The sequence below is a fragment of the Rhea americana genome, unplaced genomic scaffold, assembly GCF_003343005.1.
Source record: "Rhea americana isolate MKP2758 unplaced genomic scaffold, rheAme1 scaffold_174, whole genome shotgun sequence".
Lineage (NCBI taxonomy): Eukaryota > Metazoa > Chordata > Aves > Rheiformes > Rheidae > Rhea > Rhea americana.
This window is the reverse complement of record NW_028185861.1, coordinates 203828-228890: the sequence shown is the minus strand read 5'-3', so window position 1 is coordinate 228890 and position 25063 is coordinate 203828. Positions and strand designations below refer to the sequence as shown.

Below are 25063 nucleotides of genomic sequence, written 5' to 3'. Positions count from 1 at the left end.
GTATAGTTACCATATTTAGACTTTATATTAAAAGCAAAAGCCTTCATAAATTGCATGACCCCATCGACTCTACCCCCACRAGAATCACTATGCTACTACTTGCTAAGTAATGCAGCAGGAAGAAATGCTTTAGCAATCTCAAAATTAAAAACAACAACAAAAAAAACCAACGGAGAGGCATGCTTACACCCTCTTCTTTTGACAGCTCTGTCCCATATCACACCTGGTTAACTTGGAACTGTTATAAAAGGTTATATATGGTTACTTTTATAGACTTGCTCAGATAACCAGTGAAAAAGTATAATCTCACAAGCAGAGCCACAGAAGCAGATTTTGATACACAGGCTAAGGACTTAGACCTTATGTTTTTCATTAATGTAGGCTTGCTCAGATCTAGCAACAGGACTTGAAAATGACATACTTGTATAAAATTATTGATGTACAGCTGGCTTTTATTTTCATAGCATACGTTTATATAGTTCAGAAAAACATATCCTGTAAGAATGTTTCACAGATTGATTCTTAATATTACATGAGCTATTCTAGTCAGAGCTGCACTTTGCACCGAGCTAGCGTACCAAACTAATTAATGTTCTAGTCATTATTAAAAACATTTAAAAGGTATCAATTTTGTTTTTACTTTTAATCTGGTGAAATGGAAAGCAGTTTAGAAGTAARACAATGCAGAGTGGAAGTAAAATTTGGAAATACTGACTCATTTACAATGAAACCATTTAATTACTACACCTCTCAAGTGCTTTTAAAGTACAGGAAATTCTTTAAATCCTCATATATGGGATGCATGCCATGAGAACATGGCATTCATATTTTAAGATAACTACTTTGCAACTTCAGGACCTCTGAAATACAGGAAAATCCTGATCATATGAATTTCACATGATCTGAGTATTACATATCATCAAGATTCTCAGATAGCTTTTCAATACCTTTCGAAAAACAGTGTGGGTGKTTTTTTTTTTTCTTTTTAAATTCTTGATTTTCAAAAACACACAGGCACAATTTCTTCCCAACTGAAAGACCAATTATCTGAATGTCCAGGCTTTCTGTACACTAGCATCTGAAAAAAGTGGATAATTCAAATTTACTTGTCAGTAATTTATCAGATCCTAGGTTCTGAGGTTCTGTCTAYCTATATTTTTCTTGCTTGCCTTTTTCCTTCTTCCCAGTTTCTATTAYGTTTTACTGTTCCAGGATCCATGTTACTGAATCAGCAGCTTGAGAGGCATATATTACAGCTCGCTGGCAGAACCAATTAAAAAAGAAAGCAAAAATAACAAAAAAAGCAAATGAACATAATTCCAAATCATTCAGTGCAATGTATATGATACACATATCTTCATATTCCAGTTCCAATTCTAGCAAAAATGTAACTACAGAAAAATGAGGTTAATTCATAATTACAACCACTTTCACAAAATATCTATTACCGTATTCCAGTCCACAGAGCCTTCTGCATAAACATACTGATACATACTGCAAAGTTGTATTTATAGCACAAACAAGTAAAATGCGTTTCTTAATCAAAGTATGTAGTTCTACTTACATTAAGTCAACGTTACCTTTTTATTATACAATCTTATGAAAGTACAAATTCATATAAAGTAAACTAATTTTACAAACTGTTTTATTCAGACTCAACATTCTATAATGTATTATAAAAATCAACCTTTCATTGCACATTTCCACATAACATGAAATTTATTGGTTTCCAGGAATCATTACATCAAGTTTCTATTACCACATGGTCAAAATGCCTGATTACTACTACTCCTGAACTGACTAGCTATCAATTGTGATAACTCAATTTTACCACTTGAAAATTTAGAAGTAGGCGGAAAGAAGGGATCATCACTCATGCTCTCACGCTCTGTGTCAAAGCTTCGCAAAGATAACACMACGCAACAGCTGCCCTTTTGCATACAAAAGGCAGAAATACATGTGCATGCCATCTGATTAGGTAAACTCTGTAAGTTGTTATGCGACATAAAAGAACAGTTCAATTGCGGCTAACGTGATCACTGATAACAACATTTAGACTAATCCTTAGAGGTATAACAATGACGACATCCAATATATTACCATGCAGCTAGGTAACAAAGGCAATTTAAAACCTAGCTTTAGGCAGAAGAATATTGTTTTCCAGACCTGTACTAAAACTCCCCAAAATRTCTGTTCCAAGTATCTTCACTGTTGCTTTTTCTCAGTGTACACAGCTGCTTAAGATGCTTGAATGTGAAGTGTTCCCTGAACTCATTACGTTTCTTCTAGACATGGAATTACATTCATTTTCTGTTCGTCTCAGAACACCAAATCATAATACACATGATAAGTGTATTTTGCCTATTAACTTGCAAAAACTGCACATGGAAAAGAAAGTGATTTTGCCTCCATCTTATCTGCCTTAAGTATGAAATATTAAGCACGTCCTTATTTCTCATTTAGTGGATTCACAGACTGCAAGATGTTTCAGCTGCTGGGGACGGGAAACGAGACTACATGAGAAAAAAACAGCGTTCTAGYGTATTTCCTCAGAATCCTCAGTATACAGAGTACCACCAAAAATCTGGGAAGTATTTAAAAAAATAYTATATTTAACTTTTTAAGSGTAGGGGTGATGGCAGTTTTTGTAGAAAACAAATAGGTAAATAAGTCCTATATAACACACTTTGGTGTCATGCAGAGAACCATGAGGACTACGCTAAGTACCAACTGAAYGGGGCTACAGGGGACACTGCTTAAAAACGCTGGAAATACATTGGACAGCGCAGCCAACTCCCTAACATGCCACTTGAGCTCGTAGAGGGTGCTAAGGGAAACTGGTATTACATTGCTATATTATCAGTGTGCTCAAATGAGCACAGTTTCAAATGGGGGAAAATTAGCACAGTTTCAAATGGGGGAAAATTAGCACATTTCTGGATTACTACTACAAAAAGCTATTTGTTCTCATACTTTAGTGTGCCAGAGCATCATACTGCATACCTATATCTATACAGGAATGATCAGACTAAAGGACCTTACGCTGTCTTAGCACATGATAAGCTTTCCATAAACATCAAAGGCAGCAGGCATTTAGAAGAAAGATAAAGAGCAAGACTTCATTGTCAAAGGCTTGATGGAAAATAAATCAAAGAAAAGTAGCTCGAACAAAACCCTAATCCTTTTAACCAAATGGATTAGGCAGATGAGTACGTATATACTGCATTTACAGAACAAAAAAACTGTTCCACACCTATGCTCTGATTACATTTCTTAAATTAAGCCCTTGTATTAATTCTGACTTGTGCAGTTCGTAAGAGAACATGTGCATTAATCCATGCCGACATTTATAATAACTATTAAATTAATACTAGATTACAATGCATCACTTGCACATACACATTTATATTCTGTTATATGGGTTTACATAACATTGAATGAGCGATTCTTGCATACTTTTTGAAAGATAGTCTCTTGCTTGTACTAATCTACATTGAGAAATTAGAGAGAAAAAGCTAAACTCAAATAATCAATATTATGACAATAAATCTTTGGAGAAGTTCCACAGACATGGCCAAATTCTGCTAACTTTTTTGATGTAGAATAGTACCTTTAAGAATAACCATGGTAAAGTCAACACTGCTGAAAGAAACAGTCCAAGTCAGTATGAGTGCAGGGAAACATAAGGTTGCAGTAAATCTAAATCTGCAGGTTTAAGTATTCTCCAATTATGACCAGTGTGTGTAAGCAATAGTAGAAATAACTACAGGCAACAGGATTAAAATCAGGAAAAAATAATTTTAGGCTTAATAGCACCATAGTTTTAGAAAATATACAGTCCGATTCAGAGTATTCAATCTTTTGCTACCTATCTGCTCCTTAAATGAGTCTTCATTATTCTTAGGCACTTCCTAGGTTCAAGTGTATACGTACAAATACATGCTTGTGCATATGGCTTGAGTCCTTATCATTATTAATCATTTAAAACTGTAATGCAGTAGCCAAGTTTTGCTTCTGCTCTAATCTGTTTTTCTTATTCTCATCTATTTACACACAGAACTTACATACGTAGCTAACATGCAATGAAAGGTACTGGATCGCCCGCACAACTGCAGAAGAATGTAGGTGCTTATAGACTGTCTACTTTAATGTGTAGACAGTGTTGATATTACCACCTCTGATTAAGTTTTTCTATCCATTATTATTCTTCAAACTTCAAAGCTTTATTTCAAAACTTTCAAGATCATTACTTATCTACCTTGAAATTTTCCGAGAAAATTTCCTGCAGTGATGGTCTGCTCATTAAAAAGAAAGAAGCTAATGAAAATTACTTCACCTTCCCAAATAAAATCTACTTCCCTTTAGTCAATTTACTATTGCAAAATTGTAGTTTGCAATATACTCRGTTTGCATATATTCAGAACTTGCACGTACTGAGAATTTAGCAGATGACRTATCCTCATGTGTTATCCACCTGGATCTGGGCAGAACTCTTCCATCACTTTCAGCTCTATATTATGGCAAACTGTACCAGGAATGGGAATCTAAGCCTAAGGAAGGTGAGCTGGTCTTCTACACTCTTCGCAACTTTCCACCAAAATCTATATGTGGAGAGAAGATGAAGCACTGGGACAAAAATCTCATAGCTACAGGAAAGACTGGAATCAGACAGGGAACAAAAGGGGTGACTGAGATGAGTGACAGAAAAGAGAGGAATTAATCTGAGAGCTGGTAAATTAATAACAGGGAGACTAAGATGTGGTAAGGAATGAGAATGGGGACAGAAGAGCAGTGGGTATGACTGGGAAGAAGGTGGTGAGAAATGGGAAAAGTCAACACGCAGCATGAGAATGTGAGAGAAGCTGAATGCAAGGGCATTGGGGAAGACAGACGGAGAAAAGACAGTCTGATGGTTAAAATCACCAAAAACTATCCAGGAGAATGAAATCCTATCCCTATAGGAGTAGGCCAGCCATTTTTACCATCTATTTAACTTTAAAGACAGTCAGTAACCATGTATTGTACACTCCTGAGACCATGACCCGCAACAGTAGAGCCTGTGTTCCAGAAGTTTCACAGATCAAAGCTCCAAGAGAAGATATCTAACCATGTTTTGAACATGCAGACTGCTATATAAGACTAAATGTTCTTAAAATTCAGATCCTAGGAAACTACCTATTCTTAAAATTCAGATCCTAGGCATCTTAAAATGTGTATTCTATCACTCAGCTCTCTAGGACTGGTAGAATACTGGTAAAATCCTACCGAGAGTTAAAGGGAAAGAACATCTTCCACTCCATGCTTAACTCCTGAGATACCAACCATAATCAGCTTCAAAGGTACCCATTTCTAGCTAACACAGATAACAGCTTTTGAGGAACATTTTAACTGCTCCCTTGAGAATACACGCCTAGACAGAACTACGTTTACAGAATGTAATAGCTTTTAACCTTAGAAAGGACCCATACAATTACCTTCCCCRACTTTATTCCCAACACAGGCCATAGAATTACATGGAGCTCCTGAAGTCTGGTTAAAATACGTACACTCATGGCATATAAATACCCAAATGTGATGTGCATTGCTTTTTGCTCCCTGCATTTTCTAATGCATCTTTTGTTCTTAATTTATATATAACTCTTCTGATTTGGAATGAGGGATCGTACAAAAAAAAAAAGAACTGTAAAGATAAAGACATTTATTTYTACAACTTAAAAATAAATATCAGGAACAAATGGCCTGAAAAATTAATCACCTTACATAAATCTTCCATTATACTAACTGTGGAATCTCTGAGATCTGCCAAGTTTTCACTGAATGAAATGAGAGTTATCCTTTGGAGGTATGTAATTATACTAATTAAAATAATTTAACAACCAAGAAATAAAGAACAAAGATTTGGAGAAACTATATCTAAGGAAGAAAGTAGCTACCTGAGAGATTTATTTAACTTTTCCCCACCTACTGCTGCAGCAGTTGAGGTCAGCTGAAGTGCCTTCTTTTACACCTCCAGACTGAAATACTTTCTAAAAGGTAAGTGAAGCAGTGCAAAGTGCATGCTAAATTTCTCATGTGCTTATGTTTTACATTTATGTTTATGTATCATATCACTGCAAATAAATTAGTGGCTGTACAATGCTTTGAAGATATAAGGCATTTACATATTTCTGTATTTGTGTATTCACACAGATACTGTATATCAAAACGGGCTTGTTTTTCTTAGATGATAAAAGCAATTCACTGCCTATTTTAAGGTTGGTACTCAAAATCCAGCTCCCATGTCCTTATTATTCATCTGAGTTGATTATACTTTAGCTCCTTTATGGACTCACTAAAATATGCAGTAATAAAATCTTCTTAGCCTTTTATTATCAACTGTCTCAACACATACAAATATTGCAAGCTGCAAGGATTTTCTGGGTACTGTGGGTATGACTCTAGACTACTCAGCAATCAATGCGTTTGTTATGCTGTCTCTGGCAGTTGATGCTTATGAAAAGGTAACAGATTTTTAGTATCATTCAGGCAATTTGCAAACATACTGCTGCCTTTAAGGGTGCTGCATTTATTTCAACACAATATAGGAATGAATTTAATCTGGGTAAGCTATTATGATTTACTAACACTTTTCCTTCACTGTTTTCTTAGATATTCCACAGCTGGCTGGGCAAAATTCTATGTTAGAAATACACCAGCTATTTAGGGGCTTAACTTGCTATCAATTTTTTTAAACTCAATAGATAGGATTTAAAAATCAATGACAGGATATGGATCACAAGTGCCTTTTTCAAAGCTATAACAGTGCAAATATTATCACTGAGCACTCACTTATACACATAAGATCTGTACATTTGAAATAAAAGCTTAGAGATCTAAAAGTATGAGATGCCATTGACACCAATCCATTTAAGTCCCTAAATAGCTCATCTGATTCATCTCCGCAATGAGAATATATGATTGTCTCTAGAACAGACAGACACTTACCAYAGCAGTGCTTTTTGTGGTGGAGTACTTTGAAGTCTGCTATTTTTAAAGTGGTTATAGAAGGACATTAGAGAGAAAACAAGAGAAATGTTTTAGTGGGGAATTATATGGTTGAGAAATCATACATGAAGGATGCTCTTCCCCAAATATTTCACTGATTTTTCATGAGTGCAGTTTGGGCTACATTACAGGAAGGTTTGGGGACTGTACATAGTACGACTCAGAAMGCAGTTATTAGATTCATCTGACAGATTAAATCCATCAGAAAGTGGTAGTCTCTATTTTTGGTCTCTTAATGGCACCTGACCCTATATGATTTAAAACCACAGGTGTTGATTCCAGAAGGAGTCAGCAATCTAAGGAAAAATTGTTGCTAAACTTATCATTAGAAAAATGGTCCCTATTAGGAAATATAATTCAAATGCAGTGTGCACAGTATATCTCTAAATACTACCACAAATAAAGAACATACAGCTCAAATGTAACTATTCCAATCATCTAAGTATCACACTTAAAAAAAATATGGAAAACAAGGAGACAGACAAGCACGACAATCAGAAAAAATATTACTCTACAGAATTATTACTCTACAGAAGTCGACTTCCCTCTGCAGTAAGCAGAATTAGTACCTGCATTAGGAAAAGAATAACCACATACTTTTGCCTATCAGATGAAGAATAGAGATATGAGATAATCATGTCTACGTTCCCTCACTCACACTGGCTGATCACAAAGATATTGCCACTTCAGTTGTAGCTGTGCAACTGTATAGTCCAGACAGTAAGATCAAGGATACTTTTGCTTATGCTATGATGACTTGCAAAAAAATGCAATAATAGCATGGCTGTAGGTACCCTGTACCAGATCACTGCAAACAAGAGGTACGTTTGCTAAGGACTTTGGAGAAGTAGAGACCTGGAGCTGCAAACAATTCATTTTTTCATTATGTGARTATGTACCTTAAAAAGTCTTGTGGTACTTCACGACCTTGCACCCTTCCACCAATTGCGCACTTTGAAATTATCCTGAGGGTAAATTTTTCTACACTAATATAGAGATTTTCCCCATTTTTATTGCAACTTGAAACGTCTCCATGTTTTCACATGAAAATAGGTACCAATACATTTCAGATTTCTATCAGTAAATTATACTTCAATCTTGGAATTCTTATGAAATTTATTTTTTTATGCAATAATTTTTCATAGCATTAAGACTTGCCGTTCTCATGCATTCATGTTATCCCCACAGGGGTTCAGGACACTGAACCCCTCTGATCCCCTCATTCACTGATTGCTTCAAGGCAACAAGGCAATGCCTTTGTACAGGGACTCATCAATGAACAACAAATTTGAGTTTCAGCCATGCAATAGGCCCACCAGCTTGTAACTTCAGAGGTTATTGCTGGTTCTCTACTAGAGTATAAACTAGCGTTGGTTTATGCTTTTTGATAGCAATCCAGATCCCATATTTCTGGGCTCTACTGAAGGACTGATCCAGTCTGGAATGGTGGGTAGTGTGGCCAAGTGGAGGAATTTTAAAAGTTTTCCTGGAACTTTGAACTCTTTTTTTCATTTACTCCTCTCTGGAAATGTAAGGAGACCTTGAAGTGGGCTGTTTTGGTAACCTGTAAGGTTATCAAGCCTGTAGCCTTAAAAGATTAGGCAGTTCTTTTATTTAACATAAATATTCAAAATATATTTTTCTCAGATCTAAGTATTGGATTCAAACTTTTCAAATAATTTGAAATTTCACATTATTTTTTTTCTCCAAGAAATAGTAGTGGACAAAAATTTTGTCCATTACCTCTATTTTGTACAGAAATGAAATAATAAAAGGTCCCCTGTGTTCATAGAATGGAGGTATTTCTTACTATTCAACAGGAATAAAGACTGTTTCAGAAAGTTGGATTAGATTGACCAGAGTGTTTTGAGCATTTCTTGATTAACACCAGCATTGGCTACCTACGGAAATGCCTCATCCTTCAACTACAAAATATTTATGTGACGATTTCAAATTATTTGACAAGTTTAAATCAACAGTAGGCATTGAAAKCTCAGCTGGCTATAAATCTGGGTGTCTCAGAAGCAGGCCCTCAGCATATTACAGACTGTCCTCAGGACTTTGCAAGGCTGAGCTCTTAGTCCTAAAAATATTTTTTACATATAAAAATACAGCAGATGTCCTTCCAAAAATCATACCTTAAGTGTTACTCCCTCTCATTATGTTTTATACATTCAGAAACAAGATAATTGAGATATACTGCGAACAGTGCAAAAGACTGTTTTATACTTACAAAAACACGCATTGCAGTACCTTTAAGCGCTGACCGAAAGAAAGCTGAAAAAGGTTTCATCTTCAGAGAACCTCTGGTCCGAGTCGAACTTTTGTTTTGCAAGTTGTAAACAAACGTTTTAGAATGCAGAGAATTCTCTCATTTCTTTCCAGCCAAGGCAGTCTCAAACACATCAAGTCCTGCTTTGAAGTAAACCTGAGCTGAATTGATGCTGTTCAACACCTCTGACAAGGCTGCTTGAATGGTCTCATTTGACTGATACAGCTTGCAGTGCTCCAGTGCCTCTAGCAGTACTGAAAACTGGCTTGTCCTTTCATCTAGTCTGTAAAGAATATTTCTAAAAGAGAACAATGGAGAACTGTAAACATTTTACTCAAAACAATTCATCAGAAATCATCAAGGATCCCTGCAAGCATCCATCGCACTTTACAGATATTATACATTATGTATAGTAAAGCTCACCTGTGGCAAACTGAAAGTCAAGTGCATATTTATTATGGCTTTCTAAATTGTATCTGTCTATTGATCTAAGTGTATTTACATTGAAATAGTCACAAAGTTTGCACAAGAAATCTCACATTCCTCCTTGGACATTCAAAATTTTATCAAAATCGTGAGCTTAGGCCCATCAATGCCTCAGCTGGATTCTATTTATTTCTCTCTCTCTCCAGCTTAAAAAAAAAAAAAAAAAAAAAAAAAGTTTGTTTTTACTCTGAACCTAGGCACAGGAAAAATATTCTTCTCTTCCCATCTGCTCCTGTTACTTAGTTCACACTTCAGAGGTGAAATCCTAGCTGCACTGAAGTCAATGGTAAAACACTCATTGCCTTCAGCGCAGTCTTATTTCGTCAATAATCTTTTGTGACATCTGAACAAGAGCAACCCATCTTTAATGTCACATACTTGACAAAGGAAATAAGAGAAAASTACAGCTAAACCCTTATGAGACAGAATCTGTGTTTTTCTATAATATTATCTGCCAGACTTTTTAAAATGACTTGTATAAACATATATGCAAACACAGATTCCTTGGAAATGTCTGTATGAGGTGCTGGAGGCTCAGAATTCAAAGTTAGTCAGTGATTTCAATGAGACTTTGAAGCAGGCTATAAATGTTATCTAAAAGCAGGTGTAATCATTATCCTAATTAGAAGAGCATGTAAATATCATAAATCTCCACCCAGGGGCTCCTTTGATTGCAAACAAGCGAGTGAAAATCAAAACAGGAAAGCTGCAAGTGATTTGGTGTAGGACTTTATCCTTAAGTACGTGGCAGAGGTTTGGGGGTTGGGGAGTACTTTCACAGAATGAGAACAGCAAGAAATCAGGGCAACTCATACACTCCATTAGTGACCTAACTGCATGACATGACAGGACAGGCCCAGTGGCAACTCCAAATTGGTAATAAAACTGCCAAGTATATTCACCCACAAGACAGACGACCACAGAAGTGTGTCTTTTGCAGATTACTCTAAGTTGTCTAAATCGTCAGTCCACAGGAGAGAACGGTAATGAAGTAGCAGAATAAATGATATCACAGAACATCTACAGTCCTTAGCCGTGTTCTTCAGTTTGAAAAGGTAGAGCAATTTTTTCCAAACAGATGAAATTACTTCTATCCTTACAACACAATTTTACTGTATTTAGGTTTAGCTCAGTTGGTTAGAGCGTGGTGTTGCTAATGCCAAGGTCGCGGGTTCAATTCCCGTATGGGCCACGCTGAGGGTTGGACTAGATGATCTCCACAGGTCCCTTCCAACCTTACCATTCTATGATTCCTTCAGCTCTTCTGTTGCGTCAGGGTCTTGTACCCTTTCCACATCCTCCCCAAGGTAGTGTACAAARGCCTACAACTTTCTATGAYTGAGCATGCATCRAGGAGTAGCAGCAAAATACTAACACTGTGCTATACAAACGGTAAGCATTTTATTCCCTAATAGCAATACATCTAGCCACATTGAGTATCCCGCAATGCAGTAACTAACAAAATTAAATATAAAGGGGAAAGAACAGTTCTGGTTCAAAACTTCAAAACAGCTTGCATAGTTTAAACTGTAGGTCGTTGCTGACCAAGTTCATTGAGACTGAAACAGGTTAGAAGCACTTGCAGGAACAACTCAGTGGGGACAAAAACCTCCAGCAGAACAGTAACAAGCAGATGTGGCAATAACTTCCTCAGCTCGCACTGCAGCAGCCACATGGGGACACGTGGCTCCTTCCTCAGTTCCAAGCTAACACTACTGTTCCTTGGGAATAAGATGCAGCTTCCACTAAGAGGTGATGGAAACTGTGTTAACTATGGCTTATCCCTAAAGGTTCTCTGAGGCACAGTAAATGAAAAYGGCGTATGCTGAGAACCAGAAAAGTTCTTAGTTGGTTGATTTTTAAGGAAAGGCTGTGGTATGGCCTTTTTTATTAGTTAGGGCCTTTCTTATTAGTTATTAGTACTGTAGGTTTCAAAGCAGGGATTGATTTTGCTCCCTCTGAAATCAGTTCAGGGACTCCTGCTGAGACCAGTGTGAGCAGAATCAGGCTGCCGAAGAGCTCTGCTCTACAGCACTCCCCGCTCACAGGGAGAAGAGGCCTGTACAACCTCCCCTTCAACAGCCGGGGCAATGCTGGAGCGCACTGTTCTCTCCCCGCAGGAAATCTGTGACAGTCCGATCCRGTATCTGATGGCTTGGAAAGCCTGCCTGAGGCAAGGATGCTGCTCCAAAGCTACAGCACTGGCCGCCTTCAGCTGTATTAGGATACCTCTACTCAGTTGAAGTGGTAACTTCAACTTCTAAAACYGTCATATGCCAACAACCACGAGCAGAGTGACACTGATTTAGACCGCTCTGATTCATATCCTTTAGAAAGAGAGAATGACCTGAAGACTGGAACACTCGGGTTTTGCTGAGAAATTAAMTTTAAGAAGTAAAAAGGAACTCATCTTTTCCTATCCCATCTTGAGACGTGCTCCAGAGGCGGCACACACAGGCAAAAAAGATACGAGGTTGTTAAAACAGTTTAGTTCGACCGCTGCGACTCCMGTGGCAGATGGTCCATTGTACAAGAGAAACATCCCCAGCCCTCCCCACCTGACGACGGTACAGATCAGCATCTAATGAGAGGCATACAGATGTCTGATGAACGAAGAGACAAGTGGTCTTTTATCATAACTTAAGAGAGTATATCATAATTTAAGCGAATTTCTTAACTACTGTAATAGTAATATGGTTTAGGCATACCTGACTGCATGGTATGACAGAACCTATTTTTCATTTTTATATATGCAAATACTTTAAAGCAAGTCACATGGTACAGTATCTATTTTCTCAAATTTTCTGCTATGGGTTCTCACCAGGATCTTATACTTTCCAATTACTTACCTGCTTTGAAAGCCATGCCACCTCTTTTTTGTGGCATTATACAATTTTACTTGTTATCTCTGTCAAAGCTTCATCAAATGAAAAAAAATGACTATTCGTGTTTATTACTTCCATGCCTTTACAAATTAGAAGAAAGTTTTCATTCAAAATTACACACTGACTGGAAAAGAAAACCCAGTACTCTCACTGGCACAATTTATCACTGTACGGCCACAACAAGCGTAAGAATGCCAAGACATTTTCATTTATACTGTGAAACTCCACCACTTAAACATTCCTTAACGCAAATTGTTTTTGYAGCCCGCACCTTTAAAAGAACATTAACTCTAGCCTCTTGCCTAATTGCTTAAGTATCTACCTTCATCTTTAACTATTTCGATCTCACACATGTAATTCGTACAGTCAGCCTGACCCAGGCAAAACAGGAGGAGGCTCCTGAAAGGCAAGTGTGATGTGTTACTGACGACACCAACAGAATTACAACACCCATCACTCATCTTAAYGGGCTTGTTTAAATGACACATAACAGTGACCTGAAAAGTGTAACACCAAACCAGAAAACCTAATTAATAACTTCAGGCATTACCAATAAAAGAGATAAAATATCTCCATACAAACGAGTCAGCCTTAGTAAACTAAAGCAAAGAAACTCATAAAATGAATTCCRAAAGAACCGCATCTGTAACTTTTATGAGCGCCTTGTAGGTCTATGAACACATGCATTATTGATGAATATAATGCCTTTATGGTTAAATGCTGTTTTTCATTATCCAAATACGGATGTAATACCACTCTCACCAAACTGAAATGAGTATGATAAATTATTGAATGATAAATCATACTAGATAATATAATGCTTTTACACAACGATTTTGGAGGTTATATTGGTGCAACTGGAGACTACAGATGAAAGTAGATTATGGCATTATTCTTGTCATGAAAAAGGATTATTTTATTTACAGGAAAAGTATGTACGCATGTACAATACAAGCTGAATTATTTCACTGCTCACAAATAACCTCCTAGCTAAGAGCCAATGTTTAAGTTTTTGAAAAGAAAATTAGTTACTAAACCATTAGTTCATGGCAGCAAGTATACAGTCCCACAAGAAATGAGATCAGGTTGTCTCAGCGGAATATTTATAGATAAATGCTATGGACACCCTCTCTCTAGTCTAGTTATAACCCAATGTGCTGTGACTACAGCTGCTTCAGCACCCTCACAAATTCATTTTAGAAATCTCTGAATTATTTTTTCTTGTATTCTTTGAGGAAAAAAAACCCCACCAAAACAGGGGGCTTCTGCACTTCCCTTTTCTCTGATAATGTTTAGTTTTGAATGTACTTTCCTTAGATCTACGAATCTTGTTTTCACTCACATTGGTGAAACATAAAATATTACTTTAACTGGTAAATAAATAAATGCATTCCAATAAAAATATTTACATGTTGGGATTTCCAGTTCTACAGARTGTTGGCTTGTTGTAGGAAATAAAATATTACAAATTCTCCACCCCGGAAAAGGTATCAGCTGATTTMTATTAGTTTATTTTTATACTTGTTTGTACCTCAGAATATTTTATGGTGAAGTTACAGACAGGTTYCCTTCTTCTTCCTCCAGGTCCCTAATCCTTTTGATTTCTATCAATATTTCTTCCTTCATATCTTTTAAACTTTATTGACAGCCATATATAGTTTATTAAGGAGGACTCTTACCTATTTTATCGAACAATGCTATAATGGCAGAARGAGAATATTATAAAATTATAGTTGCTAGCCACATGAAACTATCTTTTTATAAGGACAAAATTTATGCAGTGGTGAACTTTTGCTGCATGTCATGATACCTGATATAGAGGAAAATTTTTTTCTACAATGCTATCTTACTGCTAGATCAACCAGTAAAAGTCACTTACTCTGGGGCAACATGAGCTCTAGATMCAACAGCATCCACATGCCTGGGGAAGACAGGGATATAGCAGCCAAGGTTCAGGGCAAGTTAGTTATAAATGTTAGCCTACTCCTCCACTGTCCTAGGTCTCTACAGACACAGAAAATCACATTTATGGATCCCACGGTCTGTAAGTATTGTGGGCCTGATCAGACTAGACTCTATCAGCCCAAACATTATAGACYTTCCTACGACACTATTTAAAGATATCCTGGTGAACTTTATAAATCAAATAGATTCCAAATTCCTTGTATAAGCATTCAAAATCCTAAAGATTTGGAAGATCTGTTCAAGAAATCATGTTGAGTAGAGGTTTTCTATGAAATTTTTATGACCAAAACCCATCATTCACAGAGAACGTTCACTTTCACTTGTATTCTAAAGCATGGAAGTAAATAAGGTGCTTCCGATAGTTGAGTAATTCCTGTCAACAGAGAAGACTATCATAAAAYAAAGCTAACCAAATGTTAGTCTTGATTTTCTGATAATAGGGCAGTGTTCTATAATGGCTTGGAAAAGATTTCAAATGGGAGACTATCTACAATAACCTGTGGCAGAACTTTTTCACTTTCATCAAATAAATAGTAATTACTTCATTTACTCCTTTGAATYTTTTAACTTATGACAGCAAAACAGCTTCTAGTATATCCCAGCAGCTAATCACCGAGTAGAATATGGGTCCAAAGATACGTGGTCTGCTCCATCTCTACAAGGCTTTAATTAGCAGCAAATATCCTTTTTGTATACCATTTAATTATATTATTCTCTCTCTCTTATGCCACAGCTTTTCCACATATATTTGGATAAGAGAAAGTATCATCCACATAAAATAAGATTTTAGATCAGGGTTTGTATTTGTACTCATGTTCACATAAATATCGAGAAAAAAATCCAGAAATAATCTAAGCAAGACGACCTCACCTCCCCAAGGTAGTCCACTTGGAACAGAGATTTGAGACCAAGCTTACACTTCCTGTTCTGCTCAGCCTTGCTGGGTGCTGGGTGCTACAAGCTTTAAGCCAAGGAAGTATGCCTGTCCACTTCTTTCTCCTGCTTCACTCTACCTTCTCTATGCACTGCTCTTAAGGTGAGGTAAGTCTAAAAGGAATGAGAAAACTGACTCTAAAGGCGGTTCTGCAGGAGGATCAAGGAGCACAACCCAAGTGGCTGCAACACAGCCTTGACAACAAACATCATAAGGAATACTCAGATCTTAGACTAGATGAAGATCTTGAGGTCCAGCTACTGAATCTCTTGCATTCTATCTTAATACAGACTTAAATACTGATCACCATAATCCTTGAAAATGCAGGGAAACACAAGCTGACATACACACTGTGAAAACTGACATACACGTAACTGTCACTACCTACTTACTTTTAGGTATTAAGCTAAGTTACGCTTTTATCTATAGAACTGTGTAATACTTCGTTTTAATCTCACATAAGCTTTGAGTTAAAGGGTATGTTGGCCCTTAACTGAGAATACGTACAAAGTAAGTATGAATAAATGGAGCCTGGAAGCTAGACTAAAGTTTCTAACGTAAAAAGACTGAGATTCTGTAACAGGCTTAAGTAAGAATTAGGAAGTCTAACTAGTCTGAAGACTGAGTTTGAGTAAAATTTGGTTTCTAGCGTATGACTGCTTGCAAGGGCTGAGCCTCAACATTACCTTTTAACTCACAATTTTTTCCTCTGTTGAAAATCTGCTGAGTTCAGTAAAGTTCCTTCTTTTTTTCTTTGGAGTAAATAAGATTGGTAAGTAAGAAGAATCAGTTCTACAACTTCAACAGTACAGAAAAGAACAGAACCAGAAAGAAGAAGGAAGATTAGGATGCAATTGTTCTTCAAAAGTAACAAGTGGTTGTTTATAACTGTTGAAGAGCATTTCTCTAACTAATCATTCATGATTTCTCTAGGCTTTTACAGAAATCCAGTGGACTTACCTAGATATTCAGGATGCCTCCCCCAAAATTTAACACACTATCAGATTCTTTGTCACAGAGCTTTCAACACCAATATGCAACTGTTCAGAGAATGATGTGAACTCTATAGAAATGTATAAATTCCTTCAAAATACGCTAATAAAAATCATCTAGTATTTTTTACCATAATTTCTTAGAACTTGCATACATACTTGAGTGATTTATGAATTTAACAAAAGTTGTTAAAAACAAAAATATTATTTGTTGATAAGAAATAATATGAGTGATACTTTGTTAAATTTAAAATAATGTAGAGATAGCTGTTGGTAACAAATCTGAGTACATTGCTCTTAGATTTATTTATAATATGCTAATGCTTTTCAAGTGAAGATGTGCTTATGCTGAATAATTGATGAATAAATGCTGAAGAAACTATTTTTATTTTAAGGATGTCCCCATCTGGAAAGCAAATTCAAAGCAGATATATGTCTATTTCGAAGGACTTGAGGGAAGTGAATTAATAAAATTATTTCAAATTGGCTCATAGCTGATGTTCTGAAGGCTTCATAGTGATTTTTTATTTAGGAAGTACGAATGTAAAACATCTGATTCCTAGAGAGGAATACTATTTCTGAACAAAGCAGTAGACAGTGTCCAGTGTTTGATGCAATAAAGTGGCTTGATCTCCATTTCCAGCTCTGGTATGGACTAATTCTAAGTAACTCCATATCACAAGATGTGCAAGACCAACATCATCATAGCTGAAATCAGAAGAGGCACTAAGGTAAGAGGTAACTATTGACAAAAAATTAATTATGTGACAGATGTCTATTGAAGAAATGACTGAAGTCACTTCTTCATTAAATTCCACAACATGCAGGCATAGAATACTTAAACACTTGTCGCAGTGAAGACGATTTTCCTGCTAGTGATTTCAGCAACCAAAAATCCAAGTACAGCACCCTGAGCAGTATCTTGTGGGAAAGAGCATTACGTATTAACTATTGCCCCTTTTAGTACCAATGAATTCCTCTTATGCCTGTATTTTGTTTGAGAAAAGTTTCCAGATAGTATTTCAAACACACATCAGTCGTTCCTAACCTTTTTCTGTCATTACCAAAAATGTGTGACCATGTATTTCTTTCATCTAAATAATATTATAGGCTCCACTGTTTATAACAAAAATAATGTATGAAACAATTAAGTTTCTGTCAAATGTTGTAAATTTGAAATCTAACACATCATAAAACTGCAAAAAAATCATAAACTATTTCACTCTGCAGTCAAATTCTTGATCTGTTTAACACAGATATGAGCAAGATCTGCCAGCAATGGAAACTGAATGGGAACTGTATCCTAGCCAGGAGACTTGCTAAGAATTGGTGTGACAGCTCTGCACTGTGCTCAGTGAAGAGCCTTCTGAGAGGCTTTTCTTGGTTAGCAGAACAACTTGTGTGAAATAGCTAAAAATAATTTTTAACAAATCTAATAAGTCTACTTATTCCAATAAATGTCATTAAAAAAACCCAGATAGTTCACATGGTCAAAACATGCTTACAGCACATTTTTGGTTAGCATGAGACATTGTATGTCCTGGATAAATGAGGAAGTGCTGTCTTCAGGGCCTCAATGCTGTATTAAATTATACACAATAATAAATATTCACCATATCAAAAACATAATGTGTGTGATGCATGCTACAGATAAAACTTCAGATGTGTATAAATCAATTGAGTTAAAAGGATGGAAGAAAATTCACAAGCAGCACATGCAAGAAAAATAAACGAAGGTACATATACCCACATTTACCACTCATACCAGGGAAGTGAGAAAGCAGGTTTCTGGCCATGACACAATCCTTGATTATAATGTTTTTCTACTTTTGCAGGTATAATGAAAAGATTTTCWTGTTTCCTGTTTAAATAAGCTTTAAACTCAACCATAATTACATCTCTGCAGATGTCTAAGTCAGTAATTCTTATGCATCAATTTTTCTTTAAACAGCGAGTCGCAAGACAACTTCATGGTCATTATACATACTTGTGATTCCAAAGGAGAAGCCATTTGAGTTGCCACTTGGATCAGGTGTTTTGAGCATGGGTTACACTCACACTACTGCCTCTTCTGAGTATTAAGGAACGGCATAAGTCAGCACGATTAGCAGTCACGAGAAAAATCATAACCACAGCAGGAATTTGTAAGCACATTATCAAACTAGTAATTACTACTGAGGGTAAATATGTTGCTCCACATACAGATGAGTATTAAAGAATGAGTCCACATCTCAACAGATGAAAGTATCTATTTGGCCTAGCCAATGAATAATCACAGCACCTCCTTCGTTATCCCCACAGTTTTGGGGAGGATGAGGCCAGACTCTCTTCCTAGGCGACCCACTGCACGGGAACTCTCACACAACTGGCAAGACTGTTTCTCCAGGTTCATCATGAATCAAACTCTCCCTATACCTTCCTAACTACACCTCTTCCGGGGTACTGCACGTAGGGCATCTGGGGAAAGCTTCCTGTGCTCTTCACAGTTTCAGCTTAATTTCATTGCTACCTTATGTCGTACCACTGAATGAGCAGATTCACAACTGCGCCATCTTCCTACTACCTCAAATCCCACTTTGAGTATTCTTCACAATCTGAGGGAATAAGAAGCATCTTATACATAATTATGTTTCATAGAATCACGGAATCAGTAAGGTTGGAAGGGACCTCTGGAGATCATCTAGTCCAACCTCCCTGCTCAGCAGGGTCACCTGGAGCATGTTAGACAGGGTTGCATCCAGTCAGGCCTTGAGTATCTCCAGAGAAGGAGACTCCACAACCTCTCTGGGCAAGTTGTTTGTCTTGTGCTGGCTGCTCAACTGAAGAAAAAATCCACCTCTGCCCTACTTCTATACACCTGTGAAACAGTTAGGTGCAATCTTTAAAACACTGACAGAGAGTAAAATATTTCCCAACCCACTTTATATCAAGGCAGTTGCTCCTGATTCTGTTGGTGACTTGGATGTATGAATCTGAACAAAACTATGATTTTAAACTAAAATTAGTGCATCAAACATGTCATTGCATTTTTTAAAGCTAGAAGTAGCTAGAGAAAGGCTATTAAAAATGAGTGTTTGGGATCTGACTAGGAATGGTATCATCATTACTTTCTATGGCTTGTAATATGTACAAGTATATATATATTCAGATGTACCAATCCGGTTAAATTCAAACATTGCTTGTCATGTTGTTAATTTTACCAGGTTTCTCTCTGATTTTAGGATTGAAAAGATATCATTAGGATCATTATGATCCTTATCATTATGATCATTATGAATTGCAATTAAATTCTTATAGACTACTTTCTAAGGGAGGTAACCTGCACAGATGAGTTTTTGGCTATTCAGTTTTACTGTAAGAATAACTTTTGACTTTGTTGTAAAAACTGTGGACACCCTGACTCATAATACAATTATCACCAGCTATTATAAATCCTGATCGCAAGACACACAGCGTCTATTTTAAAAAGCATATAAACCAATCTCTGCTACCAAAGAGAAAATCACCTTCCAAGTAAGCAGCAACCTGAAGCTTATCAAGCATTATATAATCTCTTCAATGTATAGACAGTACATAGTAGTCACAGTTCACCTATCTCTTAAAATGTCTCATTGCCTTCCCACATTTTTTTTTACATATAATCATCTTTGGAATATTTCCTGTGATTTTTTTGCCTTTAGTCACTCAAGAAGTGACCTACTAAAAAGCAAGTCTTACCAACCCTGTGTATCATTTTTTCTGTCATTAATATTTGAGCTCATCATCCCTGACTTAAACCACCAGACACTGTAACTAGACAAACACTGCAAAGTTTGAAGGAAGAACGTAGTACAAAGTAGGACAAATGTGTAATTTGGACAAATGAGTATCAGAAAGAAGAAAGAAGAAAGCTGAGCATGAACTGCAGTGGTCAGAGAAAATGCAAACATGAGAGTGGGAGGAGGAAATAAAAGCAAAGTAGAACAAGTGGAAAACAAGAAAACAATGGGAAAATTAGAGTGGAAAAGGATGGAGCAGCCATCCAAGCAGCCGTGGTAGAATTTTATACCATACCGCAAGCGTGGCATAGGAACTTAAATTTCATAAAGCAAGAAACTGAGGAAAAAAGAGAAATGAGTCAAGAACTTAATAATACTGTAGGTTCTGCAAAACAGTATGCTGGAATGAAGAAAACATTGTGTAAAGCCAGAATAAAYGGACAACAGTATGAAGGATGGATTAGGAAGGACAAATATATTTACACTGTACAAAACAAGGCACAATAAGACCACGTGTGGACATATGGAGAAAAGGAGACCATGCTTTCCTGGAGGAGTGAATCTGAGAAGAAAACACAATCATCACACTACTGATGACAGAGCCAAGAAACACTACTGAAGGGTTAGAAGGTAAAGTAGTACCACTTATACAACTCCATTTATAAGCAGTGGAACAACTACAGAAAGGATAGAGATGCAAATTTCAAGAGGTACAAAATATTAAGGTGAAAAGTCAGATATATACACTTTGACCACTGCTGGCCAATAGCAAGGAAATTCAGTTTTTCTGACTGAATGGCAAAATCCGAGGTAAAGTATTCTAAAACCATACACAGTTCCATCCCTCTCCCCAGCAGCATTCTGGTACCGTATGCACAAATTTCATACGGCAGATAATATTAGGAGACTAAACATTACTAGCTATTTCTGCCAGAGCTACATAGATTGTTGCAATATTTCCCACACTAAGACATCAGCACATCACACCTTATCGCCCTCTGACCCACACAATACAATGCAGAAAACAGAAAAATTTTTTGGCATGTGGTTGGTTCAGGTCAGTAGTAAAGTCTTCACAGATAGAAACGGTATAAAACACTACAGTAAAGAAAATATACAGAAAAAAAAATCCTATTTGAAATCACAAATGAAGAGTTCAAAATTAAAAACTAAATCAGCAAAGAGTCTATATGAGACAGAACCACTGTGCTGTAGCAGTTCTTGGCTATTTTTTTAAAAAGACATTGTATTACATGTTTATCCATGTCACTACACAAGATTAGCAAGTCTCTAGAAATATTTGCATCTTTAATGCTTACACTCTGCAAATCCAATGAGCCGCTTGTTTACACACGGATATTTAACAAGGACTTTAATCTTCCTTTTAGAGCCCTAGAAAGAAGGGAGGCCCAAGAGAGCTGGTTAATATTCAACCAACACTTCCTCCAAGTTCAAGAGCAGCGCGTCCCTCTGAGGGATCTCCCTGCACCTAAGGAGGAACAACCCAATGCACCAGTACAGGCAGGGGGCTSACCTGCTGGAAAGCAGCTCTGCAGAGGAAGGACCTGGGAGTTCTGGTGGACAACATGTTAACAAGATCTGTCTGAATATGAAGAAAAACTTCTTTTCTGTGAGGGTGACAGAGCATTGGAACAAGCTGCCCAGCGAGGTTGTGAATTTCTCTCCTTCTCCAGAGATATTCAGAACCTCGCTGGATGTGACCCTGCTTCAGTTTTGTTTGGCCAAGGTCACCAAGGTGACCCTGCTCAACCATTTTGTGATTCTCTGATTACTATTAAACTTATCTCTAGAAGCTAAAGTCTGCAGGTATGTGAATTTTGACACCTGAGAATCTGTTGCAGTTTATCAGCAGAATAGAAATAAATTCATTAGACTCTGTACAGGTATCARGAATAAATAMAACAAAACTCAATCTGAAAGAAAAATATTTGTTCTCRTGAACAATAAACACTTGAGTGTCATGAGATTAGCAACAGAGCAAATTACATTTTCACATGATATTAAAAGCATCTTTCATCTYGTTATGGCAGACTAGGACCTACAATCTTTTGTTGCTTATACTGAGTATTTTTTAAGTAYATTAAATTGCACTGATTTGTTGTTACTTTTTAGACTACTGAAATGTCAATGCCATACCTGGGTATCAATGCAAAAATGAGGCAAAAAATGAATTTTTTTACATACACAAATGAGCAATGAAAAACTGCTGGATGTGTTTCTTGAAAACACACATTATTTTATCCTCACCTTTACAGTATTTCAGTACGTCAATTATCCCTACCAGACATGGCACAATGACACTTGCAACAATTCCATAAAAAATGGTGATAGATGCATACAGCCTTAATGCAMAGGATAAACTTGGCAGGCTATGGAGAATGAATCTCTGCAATAAGAGACTTTAMACAGGTTGACTTTGAATCTTATATAAAATTGTTAAGAGAACAGTCAGTCACAAGATACCTGYTCTTTAAGGAATGGTCTAGCAAGAATATAAACTACATTTTAACTGGAGCAGAAGTGACRGGCCCTTGTATGCCTTTTTTGCTCTCTACCTTTAAAGACTGAAGATACAAACTGTGTTTTCAGTGACTTGTTTACATTTGGAAATCTTGACGGAAGCACCWCTGTGTGTTCGAGGAAAATCTACATCCATCTAATATCAAAATCATGTTGAATTGTAGACACAGACCAGACAAAATCAATTGCATCCAGAAAGAGAAGACATCGTTTTCTGCACCGCATGTGCTCTAACTGATGCTCCACAAAAGCTCTCTCTATTACTGCATTTCTTTGTAGTAGTATTATTCATTTTTATAATGCCACTGGAGCGTTAGGCCTTTCAACAAAAAGATATAAGCTCTCTATAAGAATATCTAAAAAGTATACACGCAGACTTGGCAGAGAAATGAGGCTAACAAGTTGTTAGAGGCTGTGGTGATCAGTAAAAGGTAAGAAACAGTGTAAAATACAGTAGGAACAGGAGGAACAGTCTACAGAAGTAGACTTATGTAAGATTTCAGCTCAACATTTAGAAAAACCACRAAGACGCTTGCTTGTCTTGTTATCTGTGATATCAATATTAATGCTTTGGTGGGTATTTTTGTAGAGAGATGCAAAAGCGTAACACCAGTCTTTCAGAGAGAGTCCTCAAGATTAGYGGATGCACAGAGGACAACGATGTTCACAAAACAAAGAGGAGATGCACCACTCGACACGGACACATTTGCCTGATTACCTAACGTATCAACATTCACTTACAGAAATTAATTTTGTTGTCCTCTCACAGAAGCCATGCAGAGATTTAGTTAATCAGTACCATAACAGGTGTCAGCTAGTACTTCCTTGACCTTATTAGACAAGCTGCTTTCACTGTAGGGAAATTGCCCTCCATCTTTGATTTGATCCATGTTTGTTTTGGCTGAAATATCTTTCGTTTAGACTACAGATATGAAATATCTTCTCCTGCCATTGGCAGGAAAACACATGTGCTTTAATGAATACTGATGAAGGTAAGTTTGGGTTTTTTTAATATTTATCAGCATTTATGGAATTATGTTATATTSCTGCTGAGGTTGACCATCTTACTGAGAGGACAATATGTTTGTGATCAACTTTTTTATTCTGTGTTCACAAAGTGCCTAATGTAATGCAACCTCTGTTCTTATCCTTCCTTTCTCCATACCACTCCAGTGGAATCTATGGTTATTAATACTGATATCAAAATATGAGTATCACAAAATATAGAGGACAGAAATATTTAACACGAATAAAGATTCTATAAATAGAAAGAGAGAATAGACAGCTCAAAGAAACAAATATACACAACACCTTTACTGATCACGCTATCAGAAATGACTAAATATCAATCASAAAATTTTCAATATTATGCTAACTGTAATGAGAAACAAAGGAAGATTAACGAAAAGTAACCAAAAGCTATCCTATTTTATTCTTAAATGTATATATTGAAAACAGAAGGTCTACTCAGGGTTACCATTGGGAATCAAGATATATTCTTAAGACACAATAAAATTCAGAATCATAACCTCAAATCAAGCTTGAAATTAACCTTCGCAAAGCAGGATAACAATCCTCAAACTATCATTTTTCATTCTGTACAGTTTCTGGATTAGACTAAAATATGCYGATGAAAGGTGCACTTGTCTATTTCCAGTTCAGCTGGAAATAGAAAATCATGGGCAAAATATGTTCTTGTGAAATTTTCAGTTCAATGTCACGAAGTTCAGATAAGAAGGATAATTACCTGAACCACAGTGTTTACTTACACTATACTGAACAACCTGTCAACGTCAATCACCATTACTTAAATTTAATAAGGATATCCTAACATAATTATCAGAAGTCAAAGACGTTTGAACTCTATTTGGTAACTCTGAATTATTTCATCGCTCGTTATCGATGAATAATGTATCAGTCATGACAGAATAATGCCTTACTGCACTGGCTGCAAAGACGGTTCTATTGCATTAAGCACATATACGCAGTAAGGGACTACAGCTATATCAGCGAGCTTACAAACCATAAAAATGAGATATAGAAAAGATGCATTACTCCCCTTTTAGTGGATAGGCACAAGTAGGTTGCAACCTACCTCTCTCAATAAAGCAAAAAAATCACTTTTCTTTTTAATTCAACTCCTAGAAGAGAAAACATAGTATAGATCGAAAGAGTTGCGAATCAGG

At 36.5% G+C, this 25063-nt stretch overlaps 1 protein-coding gene and 1 non-coding gene across 2 annotated transcripts in view; one reads left to right on the top strand and one right to left on the bottom strand.

The window, feature by feature from the left end:
* Positions 1 to 394: 394 nt before the first annotated feature.
* NAALADL2 (N-acetylated alpha-linked acidic dipeptidase like 2) overlaps positions 395 to 25063 on the bottom strand; it is a 217548-nt gene continuing 192879 nt past the window's right edge. The window contains exon 12 of the mRNA XM_085301193.1: positions 395 to 9614. Within this exon, the coding sequence (XP_085157319.1) occupies positions 9416 to 9614 (199 nt within the window). The 3' untranslated portion in view covers positions 395 to 9415. The remainder of the gene's footprint in view (positions 9615 to 25063) is intronic.
* TRNAS-GCU (transfer RNA serine (anticodon GCU)) lies at positions 10924 to 10994 on the top strand. Its single transcript has one exon. It is a non-coding gene; the product is annotated as a tRNA-Ser (tRNA).